The sequence below is a fragment of the Dermacentor albipictus genome, chromosome 1 (assembly GCF_038994185.2).
Source record: "Dermacentor albipictus isolate Rhodes 1998 colony chromosome 1, USDA_Dalb.pri_finalv2, whole genome shotgun sequence".
In the NCBI taxonomy this organism is placed as follows: domain Eukaryota; kingdom Metazoa; phylum Arthropoda; class Arachnida; order Ixodida; family Ixodidae; genus Dermacentor; species Dermacentor albipictus.
In genome coordinates this window covers 507,924,556-507,945,973 of record NC_091821.1, presented here as the reverse complement: position 1 = coordinate 507,945,973, position 21,418 = coordinate 507,924,556, and the positions used below count along the sequence as shown (strand labels likewise).

The following is a 21,418-nucleotide window of genomic DNA, read 5'->3' as shown; positions in this document are numbered from 1 at the left end:
GAACTTCCCGCACCCTTCTCAGTAAAAGATGTGCCCAGCTTCGTGGGCTCACACTCTTATTTTCGTAGGTTTATTGAAAACTGCGCGCATATAGCTCGGCCACTGACCGACCTTCTAAGCAAGGGCACTGCGCTCATTTGGGATCGCGAACAAGCTGACGCCTTTAACATTCCTGTCCGCTTATTGACAACGCCTCCCATATTAGGCCACTTTGATCCATCTTCACCAACTCAAGTTCGCACAGACGCCAGTGGCTATGGCATAGGCGCTGTCCTCGCCCAACAGCAAAACGTAGACGAGCGCGTCATTGCCTACGCCAGTCGCCTCTTGTCGCCTTCAGAGCGCTATTTTTGTATCACCGATCATGATTGCCTCGCTCCAGTGTGGGCATTGGCTAAATTTCACCTTTACTTGTTTTGCCGGCCATTTTCTGCCACCACGGGCCACCATGCCTTGTGCTGGCTGTCATCACTGACAGACTCGACTTGCCATGCCTTGTGCAGTCTTTCATCACTGAAAGGCTCGACTGGCCGCCTTTATCTCTAGGCACTCAGAGTCCAGGAATATTCTTTCACTAGAATGTACAAGCCTGGCCACTTGCATCTCGACGCCGACTGCTTGTCTCGTCACCCCGTCGATCCTCCTGACAACGATGAACCGGATTCCGACACTTCCGTTCTGGTAATTTCTGAGTTTCGCGACATGCGCGTATTTACTGAGCAGCTAAAGGGCGACTATGTACGGTCAAAAATAGAGCACTTGACTTCTGACCAATCAGATCGCTGAATCAGAATGTTTGTGCTCCATGGTGACATTCTTTATTGACGCAACATCAGCTCTGATAGACCATATTTACAGCTAGCTGTCCCTCGTCACCTCCGTTCGACTGTTCTTGCTGAGCTCCACGGCGCACCCACTGCCGGACACCTTGACATCTTCCGCACTTACGAGAGTGCGGCGTTGCTTCTTCTGGCCAGGCCTGTACCGCCCTGTGCGACGTAACGTTGCGGCTTGTGGCCACTGCCAGCGGCGAAAAAGGCCACGTGCGCATCCTGCTGGCCACGCTCATCGAACCTATTTTCACAAAGAGCATTTCTTCTGTGTCGGCACAGACCTTCTTGGCCCCTTCCCGACATCCATTAAAGGAAACAAACGGGTAGCCGTTGCAACAGAATATGCGGCCCGCTATGCTACTACACGGGCCCTGCCCACCAGCTGTGTTACAGAGGTAGCATATTTTTTACTTCAGGATGTGAATCTTCACCATAGCGCGCCAAGGTAACTTCTGACAGATCGCGGCCGCTACTTCCTGTCCCAAGTTCTCGAAGACACACTTCGTTCATGCTCCACTGAACACAAGCTCGCAACCGCATGTCACCCACAAACGAACGGATTAACTGAAAAACTAAATCACACCCTTACGGAGATGTCTCCATCATCATCAGCCTGATTACGCCCACTGCAGGGCAAAGGCCTCTCCCATACTTCTCCAACAACCACGGTCATGTACTAATTGTGGCCATGTCGTCCCTGCAAACTTCTTAATTTCATCCGCCCACCTAACTTTCGGCTGCCCCCTGCTACGCTTCCATTCCCTTGGAATCCAGTCCATAACCCTTAATGACCATCGGTTATCTTCCCTCCTCATTATATGTCCTGCCCATGCCCATTTCTTTTTGTAGAAGGATCGACATTTGGGCGAGTTGGTACTGGTTGAACATCTTGAAGGGGCAGCGCAAAAAGACGATGACAGAAGGCAGGAACACAGCGCTGTCCTGTGTGTTCCTGCCTTCTGTCATCGTCTTTTTGCGCTGCCCCTTCAAGATGTCCATTTCTTTTTCTTGATTTCAACTAAGATGTCATTAATTCGCGTTTGCTCCCTCACCCAATCTGCTCTTTTCGTATCCCTTAACGTTACACCCATCATTCTTCTTTCCATAGCTCGTTGCGTCGTCCTCAATTTAATAGAACCCTTTTCGTAAGCCTCCAGCTTTCTGCCCCCTAGGTGAGTACTGGTAAGGCACAGCTATTATACACTTTTCTCTTGAGGGATAATGGCAACCTGCTGTTCGTGATCTGAGAATGCCTGCCAAACGCACCCCAGCCCATTCTTACTCTTCTGATTATTTCCGTCTCATGATCCGGATCCGCCGTCACTACCTGCCCTAAGTAGATGTATTCCCTTACCACTTCCAGTGCCTCGCTACCTATAGTAAACTGCTGTTCTCTTCCGAGACTCTTAAACATTAGTTTAGTTTTCTGCAGATTAATTTTTAGACCCACTCTTCTGCTTTGCCTCTCCAGGTCAGTGAGCATGTTTTGCAATTGGTCCCCTGAGTTACTAAGCAAGGCAGTATCATCAGCGAATCGCAAGTTACTGAAGTATTCTCCATTAACTTTTATCCCCAATTCTTCCCAATCCAGGTCTCTGAATACCTCCTGTAAACACGCGGGGAATGGCATTGGAGAGATCCTATCTCCCTGCCTGACGCCTTCCTTTATTGGGATTTTGTTGCTTTCTTTATGGATGACTACTGTGGCTGTGGAGCCTTTATAGTAATCTTTCAGTATTTTTACATATGGCTTGTCTACACCCTGACTCCATTGTCGACATACGTTTCAGTAAACCATCGTGATTGGGACAGCATATTGCCCTACGTGACATTTGCATACAATTCGTCACGTTAAGGTACCACCGGTTTCTCGCCTTTCTACTTCTTGTTTAGTCGCCATCCCACTTTGCCTTTTGACACCTTGCTCCCTTCGGTGTCACGGCACACCACGGTATACGCTCGTGACGCCACTGGTCGGGCTCGTATGGCTCGCAAGATTGCCTATGATCGAGTTACAGCGCCTCACTCGTCACAAAAGACTCGCAACGACCGTCGCCACCGGAACCTTGAGTTTTTTCTCGGAAATATCGTTGTTCTGTGGACTCCAGTTCGCCATGCCGGCTTGTCGGAAAACTTGCTGTCATGCTATACCAGGCCGTACCAGGTAATAGGACGATTACGTTCGCTGAGGTGTCGGCCGCCGCCTTCAAGCTGCGGACGAACTCGGCGCCGGGTCCAAACCGCGTGACCAACAAGATCTGTGCGCAACCTGGACGAGGCCGCAATGGAGCAGCTCACCGAGTTCATGAACGAATGCTGGAAGACGGGCGTCATCCGGGAAGAGTGGAAGACGTCCACGATCGTCTTTATACCCAAATCAGGCAAACCATTCAATGCAGACAACCTGAGGCTGATTTCACTCGCATCATGCGTCGGCAAACTGATGGAGCACATGGTCCTGGACCGTCTGAATGAACACGTAGAGGACGGGGACGAGTTAGAAAAGCAGGGGATGGAACCCGAAAGTCCGGCGGACGCTCGCCGGTTCCGGTGCCTCCTGGGCCTCGACCTGAAGAAGGCCTTCGACAATGTCGCCCATGCAGCGGTGCTCGAGGACCTGACCCAACTGAGGGTTGGGAACCGAGCATACAAATACGTCCAAAACTTTCTCATCGACCGGAAGTGATGGATCAAAGTCGGCGAAAAATGCAACTGACATTATAGAGCTGAGGAGCCTAGGCACGCCACAGGGATCAGTAATCTCCCCTTTTCTCGTTAACGCGGCAATGTGCGGGCTCCCGGACCTGCCGTGCTCTATCCCTAGACTTCACCACAGCCTCTACGCTGACGGCGTGACATTATGGGTGGCAGCGGATGATCCACAAATTCTTCAAAAGATCACGCAACGCGGCATCGACGCCGTACAAGCTTCTGCGGAGTCAAGGGGCCTGACGTGCTCACCGGAAATATCCGAATACCTCCTTATCAAGCCCGGCAGAAGTAGCTGTACCGGGGGAGGTGCTTCCTTGAACTTCTGGTCGGAGGACTTACCACCCCGGAGCGCCCCAATATCAATATATTGGGGCTAGACTTTCAGAACGCGCTGCGCCGCGGGCTCATGTTAAAGAAACTCCAGAGGGCGAGCAATTACACACTATAGCTCATTCACTGGGTGGCTAATCGGCACCACGGCACCAAGCACCACAGCTGCTTCGATTTGTGCAGGCATACATTACCAGCAGAGCCATGTACTTGACACCATATGTCAATCTCGCAGCCACTGACAACTAAATTAAACGCAATTAACCACAAAGGCAGCCCTAAGCCTTCCGGACCATGCGGCCACTGTAAGGCTAGAGGCCTTGGGCATGGACAACACGATCGAGGAGCTCTGAGACGCTCACCACACAGCCCAAGTCTGTCGTCTGTCGCTAATCCCGGCTGGCCGCACAGTCCTCCGGAAGCTCAGTCTCGACGCCATCCCCGAGGTTACAGAATACATGACGATTCCGCGAAAGGTCAAGGGGCATATTTATGCACCGCCTCTACCCCGCAACCTGGACCCCGAGTTCCTTCAGGGCCGTCGGCAGGCCCGCAGTGAAGCCATTTGGCGACGCTACGGCTCGCAAGAAGGAGTGGCCTACACAGACGCAGCGAGACAGCCTCACGGCAACCTTATGACTGCAGTGGTAGCGGATCTCAACGGAGGACTGATAGAACAGACAACAGTGACGGCTGGCTGACTGGTGGAAGCGGAGGAAACTGCGATTGCCATGGTCATGCATGCGGAAGCAAATACCATCATCAGCGATAGCAAGCAAGCCATCGGCTATTTTTTCCGCGGTAGAATTTCCAAACATGTCCTCACGCGGCGCCCCCTAAGCAGCTTGAAAACCCTCGTGTGGATCCCCGCTCACGCGGCTGTGCCCGCAACGCGTCGGCTCACAGTTTGGCTTGGGATCTCGCGCGCTGAGCCTCGTCCGTGGACGCGGACGGCGTGAAAGAGGAGGAGAGACACGAGGAACGCTGCGAGACTAATCACTAAATAGCCCATAGGCTCGCTTGAGGCGTCGCGCGCTCCCACCACCGGCTGAACAACTAGATAAAACGCAAGCGGTCGCGTCTAGGCGACTCCAGACAAACACATACCCACACCCAAAGTACATTAACAAAATCACAGGGGGCAAGAAAAGCGACCTATGTAGGCTCTGTTCACAAACAGGGACACTCACACATAATGTGGGAATGCACCTCGCTCCCGTTTTCTCATCCCCCCGTCAGCAGCAAAACTGACTGGACAGCCTGGCTCAGTTCTGGGGACGTCGACCGACATCTTCAAATTGTAGAATGGCCGGAGAAGGCCAAGCAGGCCCAGGGCCTTACTTGAGCCCGATCCCTCAGCCACCTCCCCCTTTCCCCTTCGCCTTTTCAATAATGTTTACGCCCAGGTGACATAAACTACGAAATCACCCCTTTTGAAGACACGTCATCGTCATCCCAGCTACGAATTCACGTCGTCCGCGTGTCTCGCTTAAATCCATACTGTTCATCTAGTTCGTTATCATCCTAACAAGTACCAGGACGTGTGCTCCAGCCCCCGGGGTTTACGTTACGGTGCATTCGGACGGGACCATGCGAGCAAGGGGGATACGAAGAGAAAGTGGTAGACTGTCTATTAGAGCTGTGACCTTTGTACCAGCCTGCATGTTTACCACTAGCTTTTTTTCTTTGGTATGTAGTTACGCATACGTTTCTGCGTTGTGCTTCCTCTTCGTAGCTATATGATTAATAAAAATCGCGACCCTCAGTTAACCTGCTTTCTTCTCATTCATTAAAAAACGAGGGTCTCGAATCCAGCAAAATTGACGCCTTCAGCTAGCATGCCTGGACTGATTGACCAGTTGGCTTCACTCGAAAAAAGATCACGTACTCGTGACGCCTGCGGAAGAAAGGATGTTCCACATCCGCCGCCAAGGTATGTGATTGGTGGCGCTGGCTAATACTCCAAGGGTAAGTTTTAGTAGTAACACATAAATAGTCTAGGAAGCGGATGGGTAAACAGCGCCGGGGTAGCTCAATTGGTAGAGAGCATCGCACGCGTAATGTGACGACGTGGGATCGTTCCCCACCGGCGGCAAGTTATTTTTTCATTCACTTTCCATTTCATCTAAATCTAAAAACTGGAGTTTGCCGTCCCTGGATAGCTCATGCGTGAAAGTTAAACCTTTGCCATTGTCATTGAACAGAGTTAAAACGTCAGCTACCGTAACGGAGCATTCATTGTTACTTTGTTTTATCACAAGAAAATCGTCAGCATATCTAAAAATTTGAACCGAGTCATTGCTCAAAGCACTCTTAAGAGCGCGGTCCACAAACGATAAAAAAATATTACAAAGGGCAGGCGCCACACATGAACCAATACACGCACCATTTTTCTGAATAAAAAGCTTATTTTAGAACCAGATAAAAGTTGCACGTAGATAAAATTCAAGAAGGAACATGAAATTTTCATGAAATACGAAATGAAATGCTACCGGGTTGGTCGGATTGCGAAAAGCTAAACTCCAGTTTTTATATTTGCAGCTATCCTTACAAACAGGTCACGCCTACTAGATGTACTCGCAACGTGCACGTAAGGAACCTTTATCTTACGCGTCTGCGCACTCAAAGATTGTGAAACGCGCCATTGCTCTGATGTATCTAAAAGCTTCGTTAATGAAATTTTGTCATCACTCTGCGAACCAGAGTTTCATTGCACAGTTAAATAGGCTGCAGGCTGCGGGTTACACAAGTGTGGTGGTGACGTCAGTCGCAGAGGTATTGCTTCAGAAACTGAAAGGGAAGCGGAACAAAAATAACTGTGTTACACAAAAGAAGAGGCCTGAAGTTGCGCCGTATTGCTATAGAGTGGCTCACAATGTAAGGAATGTCGCCACTAGATACCAAATTTCGATAGTGTTTTGTGCTCCTCAGAAACTGTCAATGTCATGCAGCCGTATTTCTAAAACAAGTAAAAAACCAGATTGTGAAAAGAACCACGCGAAGTTTCTAGATAGCAGCATCGGTGTGGTAAGTAATATATGGGGTTTTACGTGCCAAAACCACTTTCTGATTATGAGGCATGCCGTAGTGGGGGGCTCCGGAAATTTTGACCACCTGGGGTTCTTTAACGTGCACCTAAATCTAAGTACATGGGTGTTTTCGCATTTCGCCCCCATCGAAATGCGGCCACCGTGGCCGGGATTCAATCCCGCGACCTCGCGCTCAGTTATTTTTTCATTCACTTTCCATTTCATCTAAATCTCTATCACTCTATCCGCTACTGAGCAACCACGGCGGGTGCGGTGTGGTATATAAGGGTCTGTTGTCATTAGGCAAAGTGTATTTAGGGCAGTCAAGCCGCTGTGTGAACGAGCGCCTTAGAGAACATGAGCGATCCATACCAACAGGCACAGGTTCCCATTTGGCTCAACATTGTAACGTATGCAAGCGCAAAACCATGTTTCGTGATACCTAGATTTTGAAAAAGGGCCGTGATACCACCGGCCGAGAGATATCGGAAGCACTCTTCATACAGTCATTGGAGTCACAGTGCATTCGTGTGCCTTCTTTAACCTTGTACAGTGCTGAATATGGTTTCTTGGATTCTGTCGCATGAATGCGCTCTTGTGATCGGATATTGGTGGTTCCTGCACATGGTACTCACTACGCATGTTCATCTAGTTTCTGCTGTTTATAAAGGATTGACGCAATACAATGATGTCAGTTGAGAGTAGCGCCTTGTCCTGGTCGTCTTTCTTGTGTCTGTTGTTTTGCGCTAGGCAAAGTATTAAGGGATTTGCACCAACTAGCCCACCAACGCATTGTAATGGGCAAACATTGGCATGATATCAGTATACAATACGTAACTTGTTTTATTTGCAAAATTATTCTGACAGGCCACATTCAATTGAGTGGTTTAAGTAAAAAGCACTAACGCACCAATGAGGCTGTACTACACTATTCCCATGGTTCACATCCGGAAAAACTACCTGTGCATCACTCTATCCAACAATATAAACTTTTTTCTGATGTCCTTGCCTTATTTAAAATACATTGTAACTGTGGGCAAACCTCGTGTTACTGTAACAGCTGCCGCAAAAATTTGAGAGTATGTCTAAAAGAAGTTTTCACTTGTTCTTGTCAAGCTGTCCATTAGCCAACTTTTATCGTAACGTTAGCAGGGCTTGCTGAAGTATTTCTAGACCTCCATGGCTACAAATTGTCTTGATCAAGACAGCTACTAGACTTTTAAATTAGCCGTTCAAGACATCTTTTAGACATGAAATAGCTGCTTGCGGGTTTCGTGGGCAAGGCTGCCTCCACCGGACTCCAGAGCCCTTGGAGATACTAAATACCATATAGATCGTGACACACTAAGAACCCTTGGCTAACAGCCCTACCACGGGGAGGCCGGGCGCGCGTGCCGGATTACACCTATTTGCCGAATGGTTTTTGCTTTGGCTAGCCGAATGGGCCGGCCAAAGCAAAAACTGCCAGCGGGCGCCAATCTCGGAGGCTTTGACAGAGTGAAACGGGTGCCCGTTCATCCCACAGTGCACATCCTGCCGAGAGAAGTTTCCTTTCTTCATTTTAACGGTGGTGGGTTACGCAGTTTAGGTTTTTCCGGTGGAAAGTGCATGCATGTCCAGACAAAAGATACTGGGTATTGTTAGTACTTGGTCGCTACCATGAAAGTTCTTTGCGAGGAGGCATGGCCTCCAAGCTGTGCACCGCGCTGACCATTTCGGAGTCCCTAACAAACGATCGACCGCCGACTAGTCGTTGCGGTTGCCATGGCAATGAGCACGCGTGTTGTGGTTTCTAGTGGCATGCGTAATGGCCGGCCGCCCACCGCCGCTGCCGGCGCCGCGGCTTCGGAGTGCAGCACACGGAGCCGATTCCGACAACGATGACAGCAGCCCAAAAAGCCAGCAAGCAGGCATTCGCCATGACGACTCGACGGAGGCAAGCGAACATGCGATCGAAGCACACGAGCAGCAGCCTTCTGCCGGTGAGTAGAACGGAACCGCTCTATCAGGCAGAATAGATGCGGCATTCTAGTTCACTTTAGCGTTTTGAAGCGAAAGCCGTATATTTCTGACCTTCCGTAGTACTTTCGGGGTCAGGCAACAGAGACGGACTTAGCAATTTTTCTAACAAACCGATACAAAATGGGTTTCATTGTTTGCTCTGTGTGTGATCACGTACGGGTGCAGTGCCGCGGCGCACATGTCCAAATGCGGAACAGATTAGAACGCTCCTCATGAAAAATAGCGTGACGTCAAGATTATCGCAGTATATAAGCAGGAAAGGTATCAGTGCTAAAAACAGCCACGTTGGGGCGGACACGTATAGTGCGGCTCCTAGCTTCGTTAGGAAAAAAATTCTAATTAGAAAATTGCAGAGCGGTTTGCAAAGCGTCCGAATAAACAGTTTCTGTCTTTCTATATATCTATGAGGTATTAGTGTATTGCAGCTTACTGATAATGCCTGCGAAATACAAAACACCAAGTGACATGCCCGCTTGCGCGTCGTGATTGCATTGTGTGATTGCACTTTTCTGTTGCGCTCCTACGCCGCGCAACAGAACTCCCTGGCGGCAGCTGATTCGTTGATGCGGCCCAGTATGGCAACAGCAACAATTTCACGGTAGTGTCAATCAACCACAGGGGTTCGACCGTTAACGCCGCTTCGGTACGAAGCACGTCATCGCATGCGGCCGAGCAAGTGACCCTTGCCTTGGCGCTCCTGGACGACAAACATGCCAACATTTTGTCACTCGAGGGCAGCCATCCGCGCCTTCAGCGTTGGCTCCGTGTGTAAGGAAACCTGTCGCATCCTCGACGGCAAAAGCATCGCCACCCACACTCTCACGTGGTTCCCCGCTCACATGGGATCCATCATGGGAAGCCCCACAAACCTCTACGAGCTGGCCCACTCCAAGGCGCGAGGTATCGCTTTCTGCGTACATGGAGAACTCCAACACCGGCCCGCAGTGGTGGAGAGAGAGAGAGAAAAAAAACATTTATTCGGACCATCGAGGTTGTTGCTCTTGAGGTCGAGTGGGTGGGGTCCTCATTCCAGGACTCCACTGGCCACGGCTGCTCGAAGTATTTGCTGGACGAGAGCTTTTTGTCCCGCCAGGGTATTGCCGGTCAGCTGTACCTCCCGCCACTCAAATGACGTGCTAGGAGTCTTTAAGTGTTGACGTTTGCCCTCGCACCCCCACGATATGTGAAAGAGTGTAGGGCGTGTGTCGCCGCGCCAGGGGCAGATGCCGCGATATGTATGTGGGAACATTTTACTGTATCTGTGTAGGTTTGAAAATGTGTTGGTCTGTTAAAGTCGGAGAGCTACGGCATCTTCAATGCCTAGCTTTTTGTGAGGCGGAGGATAAATCCTGCGGTTGAGTCGCTGGATCTCGAGTCGGCCGCAGTAATTGGATGGCAGGGGCATGAAGGTAAAGGGTGGGGATTGTTGAGACGATTGGTCTTGCCCCGCTCGGTTGATTAGCGCTCGAGCTAGGGCGTTCGCCCTTTCGTTCCCCTCCAGACCCGCGTGACCCGGCGTCCACGTGATTTGATGGTATTCTTGCAGCCTCGGGCCTAGAATCTGAGCCGCCAGCAGCGGTACGTGTTCGTCCGTTCGTAAAGTTACGGCAGGCCTGTTTCGAGTTGGTAACGACATGGACTTCCCTGCCTATCCTGTCTTCTTGTTTTATAACCAGCGCCGCGGCTATGGTTCAGCTATGGTTCTCTCAGTGGTGGAGAATAGAGGTCAACCGACCACATACAACGAAATTGCGCAGCACTTTTATCTCGGCAGGAGAGACTTTCCCCTTCCACACAAGAAGTTAAATAGAGCGCAGGCATGAACCCTCAAATTATTGCAAGCAGGCTCATATCCCAACCCGGCTTTATTCCACAAAATTTATCCCGACACCTATGCCACTAGTTCTTGCAGGCACTGCAATGACATCGCTAGCCTAGACCATATGCTCTGGCGTTGCCCCTCGTTACGAAGCACAGAACAAATCAACGAGGACAAGTGGCTTTCCGCTATCAAGAGCCCCGATGCCGGGTCGCAACTATGGGCTGTCCAGAGGGCCCACGATGCGGCGGTCGGGCAAGGCCTGACTGTCCGAACGTGGGAGCGGCCCGCAGCGCGCCGAGTCGCGTACCTCAGGACCTTATTAAAGTTTTTCATCCATCCATCCATCCATCCATTAGCTTCGTTACTTCAGAAGTTGGTTTAGTAATCATGACTAAAAATCTCATTAAGCAAAATATAAAAATAGCGTGACACACTACATACAAAAGTTAGCAACATGAACTTGGTCGCGTCGTCATTGAGTGCATCGGCATATTTTTTAACTCGGCTAAATTTAGCTTGTATACAGTGACTTTTGCTTAGATACGTAGATTTGTTCGATACTTATACGTATATTTTATGAGCCATTGCTGACAAAGAAGTGCTCATATCAGCTCCGTCGTTAATGCCCGCTTTCGCAGTGCTAAATAGTTTGGATACCAAAGATTTTATTACCACTGTGATCGTGAAGGTATCCGCTATCCTCCGATGCCCGACTTTCCATCAAAGGTGCGTTTTTCATCTATTTATTGGACTTTACCTGCTTCACCGCCAATAGGCATTGCTAGGCCCAAGCGAAGCCAAGGCTTGCTTGTTGCCAACCTCCATGTTGCCACGACAACATGGAGGTTTTCCCCCCAGCTTTGACGCACGGTTACCAGGTTTCCCAAATGTGCGTGCAAGTAGAGGGAGAAGAAATTATGCCCGAGGAATTTCATCACACGCCCGGATGGCTGCACAACGGTGGGCACACGAGCCGAACACGCCTGCATGCAACGCAGGGTGAGTCGAATTCTCGTACCGATACTCCGAGCTCTCAGCAGAAGACTAAATTCAACAAGCACGTGAGGACCGCAGTCATTCGGGCGGCTCGCATGCCCGCAATGCCTGCACAAGAAATTAAGATCGTCGTGCGGCTCCGCGGAGGGCTCGATATTTCCAAGGCGGGAGCTGCATGCGTGGCTACTGCCATCATGGCGGCAGCGGGAATTGAGAAGGCAGATCAAGCTGAGGATAAGGCGTGTCGCAATACCCATCCGAACATTATGGTGCTCAGCACTCCGTGTGAGGAGCGAGCGAAGAAGTATGCTCGAATACAAGCTATCTACGTCCAAGGCAAAATACACGAAGTCAGCGCTTACGGAACGACCACCCACGACACAGTCAAGGGCTTGATCAGGGGCATAGCTCTCGAGGACAGCGAAGCCGAAATAATGCAGCATATCGTTGCAAAGTACCGCCCCCTCGCCGTGGGGGCGAAGCGTATCGGGAACGCGACGACAATAATCGTTGTGTTCAACGGTATCAAGGCTCCCAAGTATGTGCGTTCTGGATCCACGCTCTATCCGTGCAGTTTCTACAGGAAGCAAATAGAAGTTTGCAAAGTATGCGGCAAGGTCGGCCACAGGCGCGACGTGTGTCCCACACCGAAGGTACGTGTTTGTCTTTCATGCGGTGTTTCTAATCCTAGAGAGGGCCACAAGTGTGTCTCCAAGTACAAGCTCTGTGGCGAAGAACACCCCACTGGGGAGCGCCTCTGCAGAGCCAAATACAAGGTTCCGTACGTCATGCGGCGACGGCGATGGGAACGCCATAACGCCGAAGAACAGCGAAAGCAAACACTGTAAAATTGATTAAAAGACTGTAAATTGGATTAAATAGACTGTAAAATTGGATTTAAAATTTCAGAACGTTACTACCGAACAATCTCCATCAGTTATATTTTTGGGGGTGGCATTTCAAGAAAACATTTTATGGACGTCTCAGGCTGATAAGCTCCCAAGTGAGCTGGGGCGAGCTGTTGGAATTTTAAATAAAGTAAGATATTATATCCCGTCTGCGGTGAAAAGGCAGATATACTACGCACTTATTGATTCCTAGTTATGTTACTGTTTCTTAGTATGGTGAACAACGACTAAGGCTAACCTAGAGAGCCTTTCTTCTTTGCAAAAACGAGCGGTGCGTGCAATCGGGTATTTAGAACTTTCGGGAGACACCACACCCTTCTTTAACTCAAATAAAATATTGACTATTCATAAATTACATAAATATACACTGGCCTTAAAAATTTCGCAGCAGTACCGCACAACTAAAACATTCCGAACCAAATATGAAGTGAAACCTGTTCTGCACTACCTACGAAAGAATTTCATACCCAGGCAGTGCTCCCGTACAAAATACGGCGATCAAAAACTAACTTTAAACAAGCCAGATCTACTAAACGAATATCATGAAATAGCTATCATGAAAAATTTTTTCTTAATACAGAATAAAGACAGTGCTGGACTGATTTTAGTTGATTTCCTTTTACTCTGCGAGTCTGCTTTCATTGTGGAAGTCCGATATATGTTTTTTGCCCGGATGACTGCTGCTTCGACATAGCTGTATCATGTACCTGTATGTACCTGTATGTACATGTATTCGCATGTTTTTGATGTCAAAAAAGGCAAAAAAATTATTGATGTCTAAATTTTACTATGGTTCACATTTCCGCATTTCTACTCTATTTCTTTGTCATTGCATTATGTGGTTGTGTGATCGCAGCTGCCAAGGGTGGCGTGGAATTTTGGCAGGAATGTTTTGAATAAATGAATGAAGAAAGAAAGGCACTCGCACTCCTGCTGTCTACTGGCTGCAAAGCGTCTGGCATCACCTCAGCAGCCTGATTTTGTTGCGTTTCCTGCACGCTTGTCATGTTTTGGAGATCTTGGTTGTCCTTAAGTTTCTGGGCGCGTTCGTAGCGGCTTTGCAGTGTCCGTAGCCACCGCGCTCATTTCTTCCACTTCCGTTTCGTCCATTCCGTGCACCAGCACGTCAGACTTCCTTGTTGTTCCTGTCATACTAGAGTACGTTAGTACACGCTGACTTTGGTCGTGCCCAAATCGTTTGCATCGTGAGCCACGGGGAACGCGGCAGTCACGGCGAATATGTGCCTGCGTGTACATGTATTCGCATGTTGTTGATGTCAAAAAAGGCAAAAAAAATTATTGATGACTAAATTTTACCATGGTTCACATTTCCGCATTTCTACTCTATTTTCTACTTTATTTTGGAGCCGGCACGCTGGCAGACATGCAGCTGATTCCCCTGTTATTCACGCAAGTCTTGGAATGACCTTCTGGCTCGGTGCGCTTGTGGGCAGCACAGAATTTCGTGATGGCCAAAACCGAACTTCAGCGGTACCTTCATCTTTGGCGGGTATCACATCCCACGACTTGTTAAGCCACATTGACAATTCAAGGCCCATTATCTTCAGTGCAGTGCTCGGCGCCTGGTGGAATTCGAGCGATTGCCCTCGACCAATCACCGCTGGAAATCGACGCCCACGTGACCAGAGTGGACACTATATAGATGAGCGACGCTTCTGCCTCGTGGGAATTGGAGCCGGCACGCTGGCAGACATGCAGCTGATTCCCCTGTTATTCACGCAGGTTGGTTTGCATTACCCTATTCGTGTCTCACGACTATTGTGTGCTTTGCCGGCTCCTCCCACTATGGTATTTGCTGATGCTTGTTGTCGTAAACGAGCGCGTGCGCCTAGAAGTAGGTCTTTTCTATGTTTGAACGGATTTTTGCACGTGTTCCTGCTTTTGTTGCTTTCCGGCGATATCGAACTTAATCCGGGTCCTTTCGAGATGGAGATATTGCAAAGCCTGCAAAAAGGGCCGACTGCAATCTTGAATAAGCTAGATGCTATTGAATCCAGGATCGCCGTACATGAAGGAATGATAGCGGACATAAAAGGCAGCCTTGAAGCAACTAAGGAACAAGTTCAGGACCTTGGTAGAGCAGTTTCAGAACATAAGGATGAACTTGAGACTCTTCAGAAAGTATTCAGGGATTTGCAGGTTAAGAATATTGACCTAGAGAACAGAGGTCGGAGACAAAACCTTTTGTTTTACGGAGTGGATGACAACAGGGCGGAAACGTGGGACCAATCAGAGGAGTTGATTAAAAAGATCGTTGGCGACAAGCTGGGAATTTAAGTTACATCACTACAAAGAGCACATCGGATTGGTGTATACCGAGAACAAAAAAAGAGGCCAATTATTGCAAACCTCTCTTCGTATAAAGAAAAACAAGAAATTTTGTCCAATGCAAGAAAATTTAAGGGGTCAGAGATCAGAGTTGATCAGGATTATGCGCCAGCTACTCGGGAAGTACGGAAGCGATTATGGGAATACGGTAAGGCACACAAAGGCGAGAAAACAAAAGTTAAACTGAATTTTGATAGGCTTACTCTTGGTGAAAAAATTTACGTATGGGATGACGAAAATTAGGTAGTTGCCCCACTAAAAAGAAAGAAATTATGCTTGCCTGAAAAAAAAATAACACGGCACAACCTGGTCGCCGTTTTAATAAACTGTAGACGTGTAATGAATAAGGCGGAAGAATTGGCAGGACTAATTGAGACGGTGAGAGCTGACGTAGTTATTGGCACGGAATCATGGCTGAACCGTGATTTCGGCGATAGTGAAGTCTTTCCGAGCGAATTTGTCGCGTATCGTAGAGATAGGTGGAGCCATGGGGGCGGTGTATTTTCACTTGTGCGAAGTTCCCTGAAATCTGCCGCCTTAGACATCCCGTGTGATGTCGAATCTGTTTGGTGCACAGTAACCCTAGATGATAATTCTTCGTTCGCCGTAGGTGCATATTACAGACCACCGAACTGTGATTACAATACACTTCAATCGCTGAATGAAATTATCTCGGAAGTTTCAAGCAGACAATTCATTCTTGCTGGTGATTTTAACTTGCCAGATTTAGAATGGCGTGATGGAATATGTGTAAGCAGCACTGGGTGCCGTGTAAACATAGAAATGAAAAATATTATTGACAATTTTGGTCTTATTTAATTTGCTACTTGCCCAATTCGAAATAGTAACGTTCTAGACCTCGTGTTCTCGAATAAACCCAGTTTGGTGAATAATGTCAGTGTTATTCCAGGTATCAGTGACCACATGGCAGTTGTTGCAGACATTAAAAAAGAGAGCAGAAGAACCTTAAGTTGTGCAACTAGAAAGGTTTTTCTATTCAGCAAGGGTGACTACTCAAGCATAGCTCAAAAGCTAGAAGGTTATTTGCCCGTGTTTGAGTGCATTGCTGAAACCGTTGGTGTAAACGATTTATGGCTTAAGGTGAGGGATAAGGTGTTAGCCCTTGTGGATAAGTATATACCTGCGATGCAAGCAGGCAAAGATTAATAAATGCAAGAAGCCATGGATGACGTCAGGTATTTTGAGAGAAATCAGGAGAAGGCGACGAGTTTTCCGTAAATTAAAGAAAACTGGAAGCAGTGAGCACGCGAAAGAATTACAAGCATTAACGGAGCAGTATAAAGCAAGTGTCGAAAAAGCAAAAGAGAGATATTTTGAAGGGCTCAATAATAAAGTGAAAACTAATCCCAAGTCGTTCTGGCATTATTTCAAGGAGTGCAGATCTGATAATGTTGGAGTCAGCGAACTGAATTTTAATGATACGGTTATAGTCGATGAGGAAGCTGAAGCCACATGTTTAAATACGTATTTCCAATCCGTATTTTTACCTAAGCATGACGCTCCTTCCCAACCGCACCCAAGCACGTTTCCACTGATGCCGCCGGTGGAACTGAGTGTTCGTGGTATACGTTCTCTTCTTAAAAGCCAAGACGAATCCAAAGCAGTTGGTCCTGATGGTATCTCTCCTCATGTACTAAAGTGATGTGCTGTGCCCATTTTGCTTTACCTTTACATAATTTACACTAAGTCCCTTTCAACAGGCACTTTACGCGATGATTGAGAAATTTCCCATGTTGTTCTGGTTCATAAGGGTGGCTAAAAAAAGGACTTAACCAATTACCAGCCCATTTTATTAACATTGATATCATGTAAACTCTTTGAACATATCCTATTTAAGCACATATTGACCCATCTTACAGATAATAATGTTCTGATAAATGAGCAGCACGGTTTTCGCAAAGGATTTTCTTGTACCACGCAACTTGTAGAGTTCTTTCATGAGTTGGCTTCCAACGTTGATAAGGGTGGGCGAAGAGATTATGTATTTTTAGATTTTCGAAAGGCCTTCGACACCGTGTCGTACTCCCTTCTCCTCGTAAACTGCAGATTCTAAATTCTGACTAGAATGTACTAACTTGGATGACCAAATACTTGTTCGACAGGCGTCAATGCGTGCTTTTAAATGGGAGGTGTTCATCCCATGTTGGTGTATCGTCAGGCGTGCCACTAGGCTCCGTCCTTGGACCGCTCTTATTCCTCATTTTTGTTAATGAGATTTCTGTGGGTATTTCATCGCGCATGCGTTTATTTGCCGACGACTGTGTTTTATATCGGCAGATTAGGGACGCAAGTGACGGCGTTTCTTTGCAGGACGATTTGGATCGTATTACAAGGTGGTGCCAGAAGTGGCAAATGACGTTGAACCCAAAAACGTGTGTGCACATGCGTGTTTCCAAAAAAAAGAAACAAATTGAAACATCTTACAGCCTGAATATGTATGTGATTGCTACTGAACCGACATGCAAATATCTGGGTGTTGTTTTATCGCATGATTGCTCATGGAATGCTAATGTTGATTATGTTGTTGGTAAAGCAGCAAGGGCTCTTAACTTTATCCAACGGAACCTTAGATGGGCACCCCAGAATTTAAAGAACACAGCCTACCTCACCTGTATTAGGCCGATTTTAGAGTACGCATGCCCTGTATGGGACCCGATGCAGGCCAGGTCTATAGATAAACTTGAAAAAGATTCAGAATAGAGCTGCGCGGTTTGTTTTACGGTGGTACAAGCGGACAGATAGCTGTACCGCTATGAAAACGGAATTGGGTTGGGAATCACTTTCTTTACGCAGAAAAAAACTGCGGTTGAAGTTTTTCTTTTGTATTTTTCATGGTAACACTGGAATTGCTTATAATAACTACTTGTATCAACCCAATTACATATCCAGTAGAAATGATCACCGACACAAAGTGAAAGAGTACCGTGCAAGGACAACTATGTTTTTACAATTCCTTCTTTGTGATGACCATCAAAGATTGGAACCGGCTGCAAGAGCCGCAAGTGTGCTGTATAGATGAAGATGTGTTCTATTTAAGTCTGTAACCCCTTGCTATATATTGCCTTTCTGGCAAAGCGGGGCACTCACTGAATAAAGAATAAAAGAATAAGCTTTCCTTTGGCAGCGCAGGCAATGGTCCACCGACCACCATGAGGAGCGGCTCGCCTGCTATTCCAGTTTTATGGGGCACGTATTCAACGGTGGTTCCAGGCTTTAGCTTCCAGCTAAGGACGCGCATCGCCGGCCCTACATCGGCGACGCCATGAAGCTGCCACCGCGCTCTTTTTGGCAAGACACTTGGCCATACGGCAAAAATGCGGCAGCCACTTCTTCGCCACGGACATTGCGCAGAACCCAGTGCACCCTCACAGGGACTTGGTGCTTGCTAGCATCGACAACGAGGTATCGCCGCCCTTTGACATTGATGTTGCTCATTTCCAACCGCTCCTTCACGGGCACTGAGTTGTTAAACGTGACTACCCACGCATGATTCGCTTGATGCCTCCGGACATTCCGGACTCCACCTGGAAGTCTTCCACTCTATACGGTCGCGTCCGAAGGTCACCGTCCAAAAATACAGTATTAAAAACAATCTGACTTTTCGGAAGCACCACTGGCATCACTTCACATTCCTTCACATGCTGACTGCGGCTGAACTGTGCCACTATTGCTGCCCCATCGGAGCACGTTGGGACGAGTCCGTGCGCCTTCGCGGCCACACGTGGCCACAGCACGTCGGAGGAACGGGAAGCCGGAACGCACTCGCGCTGCAAAGCCGGTTGCGTGGAAAGGTACGCTTCGCCGAGTGCTGATGTGGTTCCTGGTTACATGCACGCTCAAACAAAAGAAAACAAATAATGCGGTGACCAGGATACGAAGCTCGGTTGTGTTGAAAACCAGGAAGCGGAGCCGAAGTAGAGAACGTCTTCTTTAATCGACGCTTGTCAAAAAAACTTTTAATAAATGCAGGCGCGCGCTTGGCTCCACGCTCGCTTCTAACTTCGGCTTCTTCTCATTTTTTTCGGAGCATAATATTTAACAGCTCCCGGCCGAACAATTTGCGTGTGCTTGCTTGTTTCTTTTCAAGACGGAGCTTGTCCAGCAGGTTCTAGGTGGTACAGCATTTGTACCGGTCTCCGCAACGTATTGCCTCTAGAAGTGCGCAATTTGCATGAGCGAACTTTGCCGTCGCTGCCCGGAAATGATTCTGTCATTTGTCCCTTCTTCCACAATTGTCTTGGTGAGTTTAATTCTTTTATCAGTACTGTCTCCAAGCTTCACTGATTCTGAGTGTATATTTTCATTAATGTGAGCTGAACGAAGTTCTTGAAGGTACTCTCGTTGCGACCTGTTCCAGAAATTGTTTAACACATGTTCTCTGTGTTGCCCTCTTCGTTGAAGTAATTCGCGTGACGACGGTTTGTCTTTTGATGCTGTGCTTGTGATGGAACCATTGCTGGCAGGTGTCTCCCTGATGGGAGTAGGTGCCGCAGTGGGAGCCGTCGCAGCCACCACTGCTGACGTGCTGCTGGTGCATGCGTAAGGTGTTATGTGACTGGTCTGCCCTGGCCCCGGCCCAGACAGCATTCCTAGCCCTCCAGGGGTTACAGATGGTGGCTGCTGGGCTGAAGGTAATTCCTTTTCATGGCCTGGCGAGCTGCTGCGGGCGGCCACCCGTACAAAAAAATTATTCAGAAGGCATTGAAATATTGTTGGTCAATGTTAAGTTTTTTATTGAGGAATTATTGAGAGTTTGTTGGAGAATTGTTGAGTTGAGTGTTGAGGACTCTTGAATATTGGCCACTGAAATTTAATTGAAACAAAGTTGGGTGCCTCAATGTTGAATTGTTAGGTTACCATTGAAAGTCCATTGTGCTTAGACGGCCCGTTGTGTTCGTTGTGTTCAATGGTTGTTGAGTTACCATTGATTCTGCGTTGAACTGACGTTGTGGTAGTTCTGTTGACCTGTTGTTGAGTTATTATTGCCACAGCATTGAAAAACACATTGTGGCACTGTTGAGATGCCATTGAGATTTTAGAAGTCGCCATTGAAATATGATTGACGGTTCGTTGGGCTAGTGTATTTTATTCATATATTGAAATTGCTTTGCTGTTCACACTTGCATGCCCTGGTGCCTGCCCATAACTTTCCCAAACACAAACAAAATCAAACGAGATACTGATCAACTTGAAGCACCTAATTTACACTAAAGATGCGTGCACGTGAAACATTATTACAGTGCATAGGGCACCACTACATCGAACCTGGAGACATAGGCTAGTACCTACAGCACTCTAGCACTGTAAATACATCTGAAAGGCCTATACATATGAATCCAATCAAAACGATCATTGTGCTCTTCACTTTCGACTTAAGTTTATGACTAGAAGGCAAAGCGACTCACAAGGCAGGGCTTAAGCATACCCTTGTAACAACCAACTTTGAACACATGAACACTTGAAGCTGCTTGCATGTGAATACACAAAAGACATCTGAATATGTTACATCAAATTGTTGCGCGCACTAACACATCACAGGAAGAGCTACGGCTGACTGTGAGAAGGCAAAATAACAAACTTGAAACAAATAACTTCACGTAAATATATACAAGCTCTAGCACGTCTTTCACCGCGATTAAAATTTAATGAAGTACCAAAGTAGACTTGCCTCAGCTTTGTCTTCGAGATATGTATATTTTCATGTTGCCTAATTATTTCATAAAATAACATCACTCAAATTAGCTATTATTTGACGAGGCATCATTTAGAAAGTTGTCGGGCATGGTGAACACCTGAATAATGTTTCTGACAAGCCAGGATTGCTTTCTTCAGAAATGAACTTGGAAAGCTTTTGTGCAATGAAAGCAGCTTATCTCCCTGGCACAAGTCAAGAACAAACAGTACACCATTTTAATTATGTTAATTTGGAGTACAGAAGAGTTTGTTGGTGGCATATCTTCAATTTAGTGAGCGCATTTTCAGGTAATTTTTCCGGATTTGCACACAGCTAAGTAAAGCACTTTTTGGGGCCTTTTTCCCTATACCCAGCAACTAAGTGGTACCTCAGTCAGTGAAGAGATAAGGAAAGGCTAATGCCTTGAACGATAAGAGAAAAAATAATTATTTAGCACAGAAAATTGGTAGTAACACACGGCTAACACAATTCCAAACAGCCAAATAAATGGTCACCTGCACTTTCAGTATCAAGCACCCCATAAATAGTCATAAAGGATGAGAAAAGGTTCCAATGACTCGACAGCCAGATTGGTGAGACAGTGAAAAACGCAAATAAATGCATATACGAAACACCAATTACCTCAATTTCGCAGATAAAGTGTTAATAAAATAGCACCAGAATTTTGCTGCATAAAATACATAAAGGTTGCATAAAAATTG

General features: G+C 47.4%; 1 protein-coding gene across 1 annotated transcript in view; it reads left to right on the top strand.

The window, feature by feature from the left end:
- The first annotated feature begins 8,711 nt into the window (after positions 1-8,711).
- The window catches only part of LOC135907591 (uncharacterized), an 81,424-nt gene continuing 68,717 nt past the window's right edge, over positions 8,712-21,418 (top strand). The window contains exon 1 of the mRNA XM_065439274.1: positions 8,712-8,886. Coding sequence (XP_065295346.1) covers positions 8,712-8,886 — 175 coding nt within the window. The remainder of the gene's footprint in view (positions 8,887-21,418) is intronic.